The following is a 15266-nucleotide window of genomic DNA, read 5'->3' as shown; positions in this document are numbered from 1 at the left end:
AGCACTGTGTGATAGTTATGAATAAGATATAGGAATCAATATTTACTTCAAGCAGCCAATATTTATCAACTAGGAGACAACTGTAGTTTGGAGAGAAGGATGCTTCAGATAAAAGAAACAGATTGATCCAAGTATGGAGGTAAGAAAATGTGAGGCAAGTGCACAGAACAGTGGCGTGTGATTGGCTGGATCATTGTAAAACCCATGCCTGGAAATGTAAGTTCAGTTATTTCATGGAGGGTTTTTAAATAGTAAACACGAAAGTTTGGGCGCTATCAGATGTAAGCAATAGGAAGTAGGTTTTTTGTTTGTTTTTCTAAGTACGGCTGCGGTATGATGAGCTCTGCTACAGGAATGGTAAGCCTGCCAACACTAGTGTTCTAAATGGATTGAGGGAGGAGTCAGGAAAGTAGGTGAGGAGATTGTTGAAATAATTCAAGTGAAGGCATATGACCGAAATGAAAGAAGGTGTAACTGTCAAAATGAGTATATATAAACAGAATCTGTAGGACTTGTGATTGGTAAATGTTGGAGTAAGGAACACAGATGACCTGAGGAGTTTCAAACTTGGATAACCAGAAAGGTAATGCTATATTAATGGAAATAGAAGAATAAGTAGGGAAGCAGATTTGACAGGGAAGGTGATGTAGATTAAATATTGGCCACATTATATGTGAGTTAATGATAAAGAATATAGGTTCATTCAGAATTTCTGAACTAGAAAACATGAGTTTCTGGGACCAAAAAAAAAAAACTAGTCCACTGCAGAGAAGTGATTATCCTTTCAAGGATCCTGTACTCTATAGAACATTGAGCGCACAGGCAAAACTTTGCAGGGTTCCTAAACCTCAGGTTAAGATCCCTTGGTGTCATGGAAATTGTTCAACAGACCCAAGTTAAGTGGAGTCCAGTTTCCAGTCATTCATCTTAAGGTAGACTTGTCTTTTATCTCATCTGGGGTTTTTAATGCCTTTTTAAACTGGTTGTTGTGAACGTTAATAAGCAAACAAATGCTTGTTCGTGAAAAATTGTGTTATATAAAAGTTGGGTTTTAATTATTGTGTTAAAAAAAATGACTTCTAACATCTTTGCCAAACTAATAATTAGAGGAAACAAACCATATTGTGAAACTGTATTTTATGATTGAATTGCGCATAAAAAGACTACATTAGTATAATTGCGCTGTATTACAGTTTAATCTAGAGTATGAGCACTGAGGTAGAATACAAAGAATACGTGACATTCCCTTTCCTGAGGAAGCTAATAATTTTTGGGGGGAGGGGGGAATACATCTGTAGGGAATAAAGGCAGTTCACAAAACTTTGTGCCGAAAAATACAGTATTGGAAGTATAAATAGACTGCTGAAGAAGTACTTATCATTAGTTCTATTGAAAACCAATTATATTTTTTAAAATGTAAATTATTTTAATTGCTCATTTCATGTGAAATTCATAAAATGACACCAAAAATTAAGGACATGGAATTTTAAAATAGCTGTAAATTTAAAATAAATTTTATTTACTAATTTAATCTCATTTTACACAGAAGAATTTGGTTTAGTAAACATATCAACAACTATTCGCAGAATACAAAGGAACCGATCAAAAGTCAAGAATTTACACAGGCATTGGTTTGACATCAGCTCTCAGAGTCAGTTATTCAGCTTCTTTGGAGTCAAATACCCTCGTTTGCTTTGCAAGCTTGAGAGGAATAGAATTTTTAGTGAAAAATTATTACCTTTAGAATAGTTTCAGAGCATACATTTATAAGGGATACTTTGTTCTCCTAATTTGTAGCATAATTAATGGATGAGACTAATAATTTTTCCATAGATTCTTTAAAAATTTGTAAACCTCTACTAAGATTGTGTTTCTCTTATTTTTCTTTCTGCTATTTTTAAGAACTCAGCATTGTCTTATTTTTCTCATATTTCTAAGTGAAGTAGAATTATTCCTGAAAGAGTACTTTTTTATTAAATTACTTTCATTATAGGCCGTCCATTTACCTGCTGAAACAATGAGAATAGTGCTGGAACGCTGCTACAATGATTTACGTCTTCTCACTGTGCCCAGTAAAACCCTGAAGGCTGAAGGTTTTTTTAGAAGTAACAAGGTATCTCTTTTATTTTTGCATTACTATTTTCTATGCTGGTAATGGTAAATGAAATAAAGTTTAATATTATAAGCCCAACCTCTAGAGCTATTCATCGTCTGTCTGTCATTAACCTTTTAAACTCTTACATCCGCCCAATAATTTTCTTCCTTTGTACTCAGGGCAGACCTGGCTTCTTTCTATTGTCTGAATCAGTCTTGCTGGTTCTCCTCTTGCCTTGTTCATAAGCTACCCCCATTTGGAGTGTTCTTTCCCCTCTTCCTACATTTTTTTCAAGCCCCAGATTAGTCCGGCCTCTTTGGTGAAGCCTTCATGGCTATTTCTATCCACAATGATTATGCTCTCGGAATTTTATTCATTCTTGAGCTTCTCCCATAAAGTCATGCTTCCTGATAAAAATCAGAAGCATGCCTGGTATAGAGAAAATTATCACCCTGGGTTCATCCAGCATTATTCCCCTTGCCTACTCATTTATCTCTGTTAGAAAACAGAAAGTTCACATCACTCTTTTTGTTTCATCTTATATCATTATGTGGTTTATCCTTTATCATATTTCCTATGAGTTTGTTCCTAATGCCATTGGTTTACTCTGGATAAATTGCATCCAAAATTTTCCTTATTTGCCATCTTTTATTTATTGCTTTTTCCAGTCTCATTCATCTTAATGCAGTCTAATCTTTTATCTCATTTAACCATTTTTAGTATTGTTTTATTAATCCTGAAGTGTAATTTTTATTTACTTCTGTTTTCTTCTAATACGTGTGTGTGTGTGTATGTGTGTATGTATGTGTGTGTAAAACATTAAAATCTCTAATCCATCCTAATACTGTTTTAGGGTAGGGAGTGGGAGAAATCTAACTTGATTTTTTTCTTTGAACGGTCAGCTTTTAGTCCTGATGTGTAACATTTGTTGAATAATAATTATCTTTTTATGCAAAACTCAAAATGCTATTCATAATTGCCAAATTTATGTACCTGCATTTCATCATTTAAATTTTGTTATGGAAAATTTCAAACAGAGAAGTAGAGAGAATAGTGTAACGAACCCCCATACACTCATCACCCAGCTTCTACAATTACAACTCTTATTTCACCTATAGGCAACCACCCTTACCCCAGATTATTTGAAAGCATCCGAGCATCATATCAGTTCATCTATAAGTAATCTGAATATCTGGGGTATGAATATCTCTCTCTAAAAGATGAGAACTCTTTTGTACAAACATAGCTACAATTACATTATTACACCTAAAAAATTAATAGAATGCTTTAAGGTCAACCAAAGTCAGTGTTCAAATTTCCCTGATTATCTTATAAAATTTTTTTACAATAGGATGTGTCTGTTCAAATCAGGATCCAAATAAAGTCCATAATATAGCTCTCAAGTCTTATTTTAATCTAAAGATTCCCCTATGTGTGTTTTGTTTGTTTCCTGCAATTAGTTTGCTGTAGAGTTAAGTCATTTGCCCATTAGAGTGTTTCTATAATCTGGGTTTTGGTGTTGCATTTCCAAGATGCCTTTATACATGTTCCTCTATCTATATTCATGCTAAGCTTTGATTTCATAAAGAGCAAGATGTGAAATACAAACATTTTCTGAAAATGGACAACCCAATAAATAAGAAATCTGCATATGTGCTTGTGTGTGTGTTCCACCTATCACGGCACATTTTTATAGCTAATTATAAAAACATACAAACATAATATTTGTTTTGTTAAGTCTCCAAAAAAATGTTCCTGTTCTTTAGAAACATTTATCATTCCAAATTTTATAACTTATAAAATACCAGTGTCTAGTATTGATGTGATGTTATTCTAATGATGAATGTGAATGTCACTAAAATTAATGATGTAATATAACTCTTTGATTTACCAATTTAGGTGTTTGTTGAAAGTTCTGAGACTTTGGATTACCAGATGGCCTTTACAGACTCTCATTTGTGGAAACTCCTGGATCGGCATGCAAATACAATCAGATTATTTGTTTTGTTACCTGAACAATCCCCAGGATCTTATTCCAAAAGGACAGCATACCAGAAAGCTGGGGGTGATTCTGGTAATGTGGACGATGACTGTGAAAGAGTCAAAGGACCTGTGGGGAGCTTAAAGTCTGTGGAAGCTATTCTAGAAGAAAGCACTGAAAAACTCAAAAGCTTGTCGCTACAGCAGCAGCAAGATGGAGATAATGGGGATAGCAGCAAAAGTACTGAGACAAGTGACTTTGAAAACATCGAATCACCTCTCAATGAGAGGGACTCTTCAGCATCAGTGGATAATAGAGAACTTGAACAGCATATTCAGACTTCTGATCCTGAAAATTTTCAGTCTGAAGAACGATCAGACTCAGACGTGAATAATGACAGGAGTACAAGTTCAGTGGACAGTGATATTCTTAGCTCCAGTCATAGCAGTGATACTTTGTGCAATGCAGATAATGCTCAAATCCCTTTGGCTAATGGACTTGACTCTCATAGCATCACGAGTAGTAGAAGAACTAAAGCAAATGAAGGGAAAAAAGAGACATGGGATACAGCAGAAGAAGACTCTGGAACTGATAGTGAATATGATGAGAGTGGCAAGAGTAGGGGAGAAATACAGTACATGTATTTCAAAGCAGAACCCTATGCTGCAGACGAAGGTTCTGGGGAAGGACATAAATGTATGTACTTAAAAAGAAAAAGGCTCCTTGAAACAGCATCATTTTCTTTTTGTCAGTTTTATTTAAATTTTTAGTTAAGGAAAGAATCAGCTAAGAGTTAGGTGCTTTGTTCAAAGATCACCTTAACTTCCTGGATTGTAAGACTATCACCTTTGCTTTCATTTTTGGTGCTTATAGTGAACGGTGTTCTGAGGCCTATGCAACTCAGACCTGTGACAGTAATAATGGCAGAACTCTGGTCAGAGAAGTGAAAAAAAAATTTTTTAAGGAAATAATTATGATAAAAAGTACTGAGTAAAAAATTAAATAGTTTGAAAGTAAATGAAACACCAATATAAAAGTCCGGACACTTTAGAAAATTCTATATTCAATGCCCAGGAAATGTTTTTTTAATTTGTGTATCCCCTCCCTTCCTTCCATCCCCCAATGCAAACAGTTCCCTTCCCACCCTCCCTAAAAAGTGCATAACTAACTGGAAAAGTCAAAGAAAGGAAAGGGGCTTTTTTTCTAATCTTAAAATTTGGTCTTTTAAAAGGAAGTTGTAAATATTATGAAATCAGTAGTAAAAACACATAAATTTGTGTTTTTAACTAATTAGGCCCAGATAACACTGGAAACATGTGACATTCATACAACTATCTTACAGAAACTCAAGTGAGAAAATGTAGATTGCTGGGCCAAAATGGAGACAAACCTATTATAATAATGCTTTAAATATCTATGGAGTTGGGATTTTTTACCTCGTAAGGCTCATTAACTTACATTATCTCATTTAGTTCTCAACAGCTGTGTGAAATTGATGTTGTTAGACACTTTTCACTGATGAAGCATCTGGCTCACACAGGTTAAATAATTCTCCTGATGTCACACAGCTAGTAGATCACACTCAGGTATTCTGATTGTATGCCTAGTATGCATTCCTCTACCTATAACAGCTACCACTGTCCCTTACTTTCCTCACAAATAATAGAAGAAAATTAGCCAGTAGCTACTTTGACTTCTTACCATTCTCACCCTTTCAGGGGCATTGGAGAAATTAAAAGTAGCTCCTCATCAGGAAAAGGCTAGAAATTTCTTTTAAGTGGTTTGTGTTAGAATAATGTGCTGAAAATTTGACTGCATGATAATCTCAACCTTAAGAAGAATTCAGTGGCACTTAGAATTATAGTCCAAAGACTCCTACTTCCATCTTACAATAGTTAAAGAAATCTTTTGAAAGGAGAATGCTGGCAAATTAATCTTTCTGGAAATTCATAGTGGGCTGGTTTACTAGCATTCATAGTAAACATGGTGATGGAGAGAAACCATTTACTACAGTTTATTTAGGTTTTCAGAAGCCATACAGAAGGCTTGTTTGAAATGAAAAAGTGAAAACTGTGGAAAATGCCTTTTCATGTTTAGAAAACTGGCTTAGGGATAGGGGAGTAGAGGTGATATCAGCGGTTTCAGGAGTCTAGTGAGACTGGTTCATCACAGTTCCTCAGTGATCTGAAAGTAGGTGCCTGGAAAATGTAGATGCTGAGTAATAACAGATTCTTCAGAGTGATGAAGTGGCAAGGTAAAATAGGTACCAAGAATCTGGTAACTGAAGAGTGACATTCTGTGTACAGTATAGGCAGTTCATTGAGATAATAACCAAACTACCCTTAAAATAATGGTCTTTAAGCTATCTGTTATAACCCAGGAATTGTTTCAGGGAGTAATTATATACCTTTCTCTGAAAATAGTATTTCAGTGTGACTTAGTTGTAGACTGCAGGTACTTGCGTATAAACAGGAAGGTAAAGGTAATAAAAATGTAGTGTAGAAATTTCTTTGTACAATTTTGGTTACCACTTCATTCGAGAATTACATAAAAGAAAGGAAAGAAAAAGCAGAACTCTAAAGATATTTGAAAGTTCCACTGTGAAGAAACTAAACGCTTTAGTTTGAAGAGGTAGATTTAAAAAAAAAAATGGTATGATGGTAATCTCTAAATCTATAAAATAATTATAGCCAGTCAAGTAAGTTAACACTTTTTACTTTTTGTTAGGGCTGTGTTAAACATTTTACATAGATTGACCCCAAAATACTTTTTGAGGTGTAAATACTATTATTTCCATTTTATAATAGAGGTAACTGAAGTACAGAAAAGTTAAGAAGTCAAAGTCACAAATGTAATCTACAAGGAGGAGCCAAGAATTCATTCAGGCCAGACCATCTAACTCCAGAATCACATGGTCCTGATCACCATTTTGGACTATATCAATAATGAACAAATATTTGTGTCTTCCTGTGTTACAACATTACTACAAATTATGAGAGAAACCAAAACTAAAATGTATTTGAGTAATGCTTTAGAATTTACTACATGTGTAACAACAATCAGTGAGACTGGTGTAATATCCCACAAGGCTCAGAGATGTTAGATAACCAATCTCTAGCCATTTATTGGACTAAAGCAGCAAACCTGAAATCCACCCCTTGGGCTTCTGATTTCTAATCAAGTAATTTTTTTATTACTCTCTTCTCAAGAAATTTAGTTTCTTACTGGATAGCATAACTAGAGTTGTTTTCTAAAAGCTGGATTATTAACATTTAGGGGCTCTCCTTAAAGCTTAGAAATGGACATTTTTTAGATATTCATTACTCTGTACATATTTTTATCTAATTGGTACTTACCACACTTTCTATAATGAGCCTGTATTTTATAATCAGGAAAACAGTTAAATGAACATTAGTTTCTTTGAAAAAATCCACTTAGAGAAATTCATCAACCCAAGAGATGACCTGAGAGCATAAACCAGAAGTGTTTTTAGGGTATCATCCTTGACCTTTGATGTAAATTTCACAGAAAACCAAGGCCTGCCCTAGAGAGAGCCTGAGGGCTGCAGAGGACCATGGGCCTGAGGCGGAAGGGCAGCTCTTGGAGTCCACACTGCCTGTTATAAGAGAGACAAATGAGTGAAGCTTTTGCTCTTTACGAGAATGTAAAGACCAGAGTAACTAGAAGTATTCTAGAAATATGCTCATAAGTGGTTTATAAAATAAAGGACAAAGATTAAAATAATAAGCATTAGAAAACATAAAGTTCATCAAAGATAATTCTATTGCAATGCGAAGAGAGTATAAACTGAGGCTCGGAGGAGGGGGCTTCTGACCCGCTTAGACGCTGTTCCTGTTACAGCCAACCACAGCTTCAGATGCTAGGCTCGATGGTTGTTTTGTTTTGTTTTGTTTTTAGAAATCCCAGAACTAGATTTATTAATAAAATTTTTGAGGCAATTACTATATACCTGGCACTGTGCTAAAAGCATGATAACTATATTATCTCATTGAATTCACACTGCCATACTGTGAGGTGCGTGCTATTATTATCTCCCATTTTTCTGGTGAAGAAATGGTATAGAGGCTGGTGGCTTGCTCTATGTCACATAACTTGCTCCATGCCAAGGAAGCAGAAGAGATAGGGTTGGAACCCAGCCACAGCCCACACGTGACTGTGGAGAACTAGAAACGTATGTATTTCAAAAGAATTCCTGGAAGTTTGGTTTTGAATTCAGCAGCCTAAATAAATACATAAGCATAATAAATACATAATATCTCAGAACATTTAAAACTATCCGATTATACCTATCATATCCTCAGTGTCCATATTTTTTATCCATTCAATGTTGTATATTAGCTATAAGTCTAATAACTAAAAAGGGGTACTTTTTCCTGCTTGCAGTATAATAAAAAGTATATTCTCTGTTTTATTTATACTCTAAGAGGTTTCTTTTACATTTTTGTTTCTGTTTTGTTTTGGTTTTTTTGTGCTTAGGGTTGATGGTACATGTTGATAAAAGAATTACTCTGGCTGCTTTCAAACAACATTTAGAGCCCTTTGTTGGAGTTTTGTCCTCTCACTTCAAGGTCTTTCGAGTGTATGCCAGCAATCAAGAGTTTGAGAGCGTCCGACTGAATGAAACACTTTCATCATTTTCAGATGACAATAAGGTTGATTAAAATGATTTTTAATAATTAGAGTCTGTTTTAAATGATAGCTATGAGAACATCTTGCTCTACTTCCAAGTAAGGTGAAATAGATACTCTAAAAGGGTAATTTTCCTTTGATGTTTAGTGGTTATTTTTTTGTTTTTGTTTTCCATTTATCTAACAAACACTTGTTAAATGTTAACTGTGTGTCAGTTACTGTTCTAGGTGCTGGGGAATCAGAGGTAAAAGATATGTCTGTTCTCAAAGCGCCCCATAACCTAGAGAATTTTGGAAAAAGAAGCTAAATAATGGGGTGAGAATGGGTTGTTTATTCTGTTGAGAAAGTACATCTAAAAAATGTTTTTAATTTATAGATTACAATTAGACTGGGGAGAGCGCTTAAAAAAGGAGAATACAGAGTTAAAGTGTACCAGCTTCTAGTCAATGAACAAGAGGTAAGTAATGCACATAAGGTCGCTTTGGGTAGTGACTTAAAACGTGCAATGCAGAGATTTTATTACTAGTCATTTATTTTTTTCTTTCTAAAACAGAGGTTGGCAGACTTTTTCTAGGAAACCTTTTAGTTGTACAGAGGCCATACTGCCCCTGTTGTAACTACTCAACCCTGCCATTGTAGCACAGAAGCAGACATAAACAATACCTAAACCAATGTGAGTGGCTGTGTCCCACTAAAACTTTATTTATAAAAACTGGCAGGGGACACATGTGGCCTTCACATCATTGTTTGTTGTCCCCCTCTCTAAGGTGTTGCTACAGATGCTGGACAGGGGCAAAAATTTCCTGCTTTTAAAAGGGGATTTGTTTGTGCTTGTTTTTTGGGAATGATGGTATAATGCTACAGGTGGATAGCACTTGACCTGTGCAGTATATATGTTCTTTTTGTGTTCAGAGAGTCATTTTAGTATTTAATAGGCATTTATCTAGTGTTACTTTGTCTCTAAATGCTTGCAAATATTAACTCCTTTAATCTTCATCAATTAAGGATATAAGTGCTATTATACCCATTTTATAGATAAAGAAACTGAGGTACAGAAACATTAAGTAACTTGCACAAGGTCATACAACTTGTATGGTGGATTAAGGATCTAAACAAACTATGTTTTTTAGGGAGTAATCAATAAAATATTTTAATTCCTGTGATACACACGGCTTGTGGCGAACACCTAGAAGAATAAGGCAAAGACCCAATCTTCAGGATGTTTATAATATCTTATTGGGGATCTAGACAGATGTGAAAAATAAATAACATATAAGGGGATACATTTTTTATAAAATGCCTTCATTTGTTCAAAAACAGTTTATCAGGCACCCATCATATTTCTTATATGTCATTTTGACTTATGTTCCTTCTAATTGGGGTTTGTGGATACTGTCTCTTGAGACAATTAATGCATGTGCTTGGCGAATTAGTTTGCATTTCCCTTATTTTAGTCCATAAAAGTGATTTTTTACTTTTAAAATTGTGATCAGTGTATTATAAGAAGGGAATGTGAATGTGTTATCTTAATCTTTGCAATGACTCTGTGAGGAAGACACTGTCTGCAGTTTGCAGATGAGAAAACTGAGGCACAGAAATGTTAAGTAAACTTGCCTAAGATAGCAGTTAGTAAGTAGTGGAGCCTAGATTTGAACCGAGAAAGATAGACAATTGTCACGGTATAAAGTACAAATATCTTGTTTTTCCTTATTTTAATGTTTAACTCAAGCTCTAATTATTTATATTTCTAGCCATGCAAGTTTCTGCTAGATGCTGTGTTTGCCAAAGGAATGACTGTACGGCAATCAAAAGAGGAATTAATTCCTCAACTCAGGGAGCAATGTGGTTTAGAGCTCAGTATTGACAGGTAAAGTAAAATGACAGTGATTTGTAAAAATAAAGCAAAAGTATCAGTGATTTGAAGAAAGACTGTGTGGTCAAATTACATGGATTGGTACAATTTTCTAAAACTAGAAGCATGAAAATTCCTGTATAATTCAGAATTTTAGTACTGCAAATTAGTTTAATAGAACTAATAAGCAAAAATAGAACTTTCTAAGCAAAAATATTAGAAGTGTGTTTCAATTTTGTCTGTAGGGTACTAAACATGAAGTACTGTATTTCATTGTATTTTCCTCAAAATTTAATTAATAACCACTTGTCATTTGTATTTGAGCATAATTCACTTTTTCTTGATGTCAGATTTATGTCATATTTTCAAGTCAGGAACTTTAAATTACAGTACTTTACAATGTATTGTCACATTTATAGGTTTCGTCTAAGGAAAAAAACATGGAAGAATCCTGGCACTGTCTTTTTGGATTACCATATTTATGAAGAAGATATTAATATTTCCAGCAACTGGGAGGTTTTCCTGGAAGTTCTTGATGGTATTACCAATATTTTTGTGGGGAAATACCAGTTAGAAATGCTCTAGAACTAATAGAAACATAGTTTTTAATCAAATAATGAGTTTCTTCTATCTTTTCTCTGGGTCCCATTTGCCTTTTAATTTTTTTTTTCCTCTAAATTTTTAGAATATTAACTCCTCCTTACAGGGAAGTTACAATTTCCGGGTTGTATCTGTATACTTTGTACAGAAAATTCTGCTAATATTTTCTTAGCCATATTTGTAATTTAGTTTTTTTTTTAATTATGGCTTATTTTGTTTTGAGGATATGCTATTGATAATTTATCAGAGATTTTGAGAACACTGACTATATTGTTTTTCTCGGCTGCCGTAACAAAGTACCACAAACTAGGTGACTTAAACAACAAAATGTGGTCTCACGGTTCTGGAGGCTGGAAGTCTGAGACCAAGGTGTTGGCAGAGTTGGTTCCTTTTGAGGGCTGTGAGGGACACTCAGTTCCGTGCCTCCTGCCTGGCTTCTGCTGATTTGCTGGCAACCTTTGGGAGCTCCTTGGCTTGTAAATGCATCGCCCAGATCTCTGCCTTCATCTTCACATGGGGTTCTCCCTGAGGGCTTATCTGTTTGTATCCAAATGTCCCTATACCATGTTCCCCAAAAATAAGACCTAACCGGAAAATAAACCCTAGCATGGTTTTTCAGGATGACATCCCCTGAACACAGCCCTAATGCGTCTTTTGGAGCAAAGATTAATATAAGACCTGGTCTTATTCTCGGGGAAACACAGTATTACAAGGACACCAGTCATATTGGATTAGGGCCCACCCTATTGACTTCATTTTAACTTGATTACCTCTGGAATTACCCTATTTCCAAATGAGGTCATAGTCTGAGGTACTGGGGAGTTAGGACCTAACATGTCTTTTGGAAGCAACAACCCATAACAATAACCTAGAAGAGCACTTGTGTTTGTCATACCTCTTGGTTTTGATTATCACCCTTGGTACATTTAAAGTATTTTTTTTTGGAAGAGGTAGTGTGGGCAAAGTTGGTTTTGGTTTTGGGGGATCATATCAAAGGAAACAATTAGTTCTATATTATTCTGTGACTGCTATTGCTTAGCCAAACTTTCATTTTCCTTTTCTTCTTCGGTAGAAATTAAAGTATTATAAGTTCTGGATGTTTTTATATGTGATTGTGATAGTTGTCAGAGGACTCAATAATACACTTCACCTAGTTCATATCTAATTTGCTGTAAATTTCAATGGTTGAAATTCTGATTAATTGGCAAGTTAACTGGGGTGACAAGGAAAAACCAGGATGCCATCTGCCATGGTGTGTAAGCAACTGCTTCAGATTGTAATTCCTTTTCTGAGTGCCGGGGGCCTTAGACAATAATCACTGTATCTGGGTAGGCCAGGAAGATATCACGAAAAACATAGAAGTCACCCTTCTAAGGGAATTCAGTATGTATTAGCAGAGGTGGATTAGCCAGAAAATGTTACTGCATCAGTATCATTCCAGTATGTATTTTAGCATCCAGTAGGTGAATAAGGAACAAGTCCTGTGATTAAATCTAAGAAACATTGGTTGACCTGTAATTTGCCAGGTATAGCTAATCTCTGGTGCTACAAAAACTGAATAAGATCCAGTGATTGCCTGCCAGATGTGCACAGTCTGTGGGAGAATCAGAACTACAAACCTGTAATTCCAAAATGATAGGTTCTAAGGACCAAATCAGTACTATTTGCTCTTGTATACACCAGAGAGAAAAGTGACAAGTGAGCTGGATTTTGAAGAATCACTGTTTGGGAGTAAACATAAAGAGAAGGATTAATGATGATAGCTTGAGGGGCAAAAAGATAAAGTGAAGATTATTTGATTATTATTTTTAGATTGTGAGTAGTAGCCAATAGAGAAGCAAAGATTGGAGACCCAGAGAAGAGAGTAAATTGGTAGAGCAGTGCCCAGCAGAAGGGAGACAGTGGAATTTAGGAGTACTGGTGGAAGGAGAGCTTGAGTCCAGTTAGGAATTATCATCTGAGACTGGAGGGAAGAGAGTAAATATTTCATTCTCAAAAACTCCTGGGGATAATTGGTTTTCTTTTATGCCACTTTTTAAGAAAACACTTGAAGTAAATCTTCTTGTTTAGTCAGGCAACACAGGAAAAGTCAAATTATGAACCTCTAGAGAAAAGAGTGATGGCCTAATCTTGCATGTTCATAGGGGTGGAGAAAATGAAATCTATGTCACAGCTTGCAGTTTTGTCGAGACGGTGGAAGCCTTCAGAGATGAAGCTGGAGCCCTTCCAGGAGGTTGTGTTAGAAAGCAGTAGTGTGGATGAGTTGCGAGAAAAGGTAAGTTCATTTTAAACAAAATGAGCTAGTATACCTTTTTCTCTGTGTTGCGTGCGATAGCCTAGGAATAGTGAGTGCCAGACACTGATGCGACAACCTTCCTTTCTTTGTCTCAGTCACACCTGTGACACCTTGTGTCACACATTCTAGTTGTTTCTTAGGGCTCCTAATGCCTTGAAAAATAGCACTGGCTTCTGGCCATCAGAAGTGGACCCTCACTTTATGTTACTTGGATCCTTGTGTCCTAAGTAGTTTGGATTATTTAGGAGTTACCAGACGACAGTGCTGTATGTATTTTAAAAACCCAAATGAGCTAGAACTGAATAGAGAATCCAGATGAAGGTCTCTTTTGAATTTTTTATTTTAAAGGTGGGAATTCTAAGGATCTCTGGGGAAAGAGTGAATTATTTCTAAGTGGTACTAGGACAGTAAGCATTTTGGGGAAAAGTTTATTTCCATACTTCACACCAAACACAAAAATAAATTCTAAATGTGTTAAATTTATATTAAAAATACAATAAAATAATAAATATACTATATGAAAATATTTTTGTAATCCTGGAGAGGGGAAGATAAATTGTAAGCATAATAGCAGAAGCTAAAAAAGAAAAGAATACATAAAAGTTAAATCTTCTGCACAGCCAAAAAAAGTTTTCTTTTAAAACAACCATAAACAAAGCTAAAAAAAAATAAGAAAGGGGAAAAAAATATTTGAAACATATATGAAACATGATGTCCATAGTTTATAAGAGATGTATTACGTTAATAAAAAGATGAACAATCTAATTTTAAAATGAAGTATGGAAATAAACATGAATAGGCAATGCATAGAAGAAATACAAGTTAAAACAAGAGCATTTTTCACCTCTTAAGTTGATGAAGATTTAGAAAATCAGAAAATACCTAATTGTCTAGGTAACAAGCAATATCATACACCTTTCGTAAGTGGTTAAATTGATGTAATGTTTTTCAAGGTTCAGTTTGGCATTGCCTGTCAGTATTCCAGATGTGTGATTCCACATCTGAGAATTCAATCTAAAGAAATATTTGCAGTAATATGCAAAGATATTCATGGACATGTATAGTATAGCCATTGTAACTGGGAAAAATTAAAAACAGGTTCATTGTCCATCAATAGGAAATAAAATGGTATATTATTCAGCGGTAGAAGAGAAGGTTACTCTGTATCCTATTCTTATAATAGGATAATTACTCTTACAAAGTTATGATATAGACTTATGACTTATGTTCATAAGTAAAGTTTTATGTATTTTAGAAATGTGTATATAGTTTACATAGGAAAAGTTTGGAAGGAATGTACTAAATTGATATTTCTGGGACGTGGTATTTACATAGTAGATAGGGGAGAGAATTTCACTTTCTGCTTTTTTTCTAATTTTTTTTTATATCAAACATTTTTTGAAAAAACAAAAAAGCTATTCGAGCTATTTCTATGTTGGATAAAAGGAAAATAACTTTTCTAAGTAAGTTTATATTTTAAATGAACTCATATAATGTTTCGTTTTACAGCTTTGTGAAATCAGTGGAATTCCTTTGGAAGATATTGAATTTGCCAAGGTAAAAGCCCTGAGAATGTTTGCTTCTGGTTCCTAATGCTCAATAAACATGGTTAATGGCATGATTTATTCATTCATTCTTTTTTCCTTAGGGTAGAGGAACTTTTCCCTGTGATATTTCTGTCCTTGATATTCATCAGGATTTGGACTGGAATCCTAAAGTTTCTACCCTGAATGTCTGGCCTCTTTATATCTGTGATGATGGTGCAGTCATATTTTATAGGTAACATTCACAA

The 15266-nt window shown here is 34.8% G+C and overlaps 1 protein-coding gene across 2 annotated transcripts in view; it reads left to right on the top strand.

Moving 5' to 3' along the window:
- Positions 1-15266, top strand: part of USP47 (ubiquitin specific peptidase 47) — a 97365-nt gene that overhangs the window by 79069 nt on the left and 3030 nt on the right. For both annotated transcript variants that reach the window (XM_033121824.1, XM_033121823.1), the window contains 9 exons: positions 1994-2113; positions 3995-4772; positions 8574-8749; positions 9103-9183; positions 10478-10593; positions 10998-11116; positions 13323-13453; positions 14984-15031; positions 15123-15253. In XM_033121824.1, the coding sequence (XP_032977715.1) occupies positions 1994-2113; positions 3995-4772; positions 8574-8749; positions 9103-9183; positions 10478-10593; positions 10998-11116; positions 13323-13453; positions 14984-15031; positions 15123-15253 (1700 nt within the window). The remainder of the gene's footprint in view (positions 1-1993; positions 2114-3994; positions 4773-8573; positions 8750-9102; positions 9184-10477; positions 10594-10997; positions 11117-13322; positions 13454-14983; positions 15032-15122; positions 15254-15266) is intronic.

Source organism: Rhinolophus ferrumequinum, chromosome 11 (genome assembly GCF_004115265.2).
Source record: "Rhinolophus ferrumequinum isolate MPI-CBG mRhiFer1 chromosome 11, mRhiFer1_v1.p, whole genome shotgun sequence".
In the NCBI taxonomy this organism is placed as follows: Eukaryota; Metazoa; Chordata; class Mammalia; order Chiroptera; family Rhinolophidae; genus Rhinolophus; species Rhinolophus ferrumequinum.
This window is presented reverse-complemented; position numbering and strand designations above follow the sequence as displayed.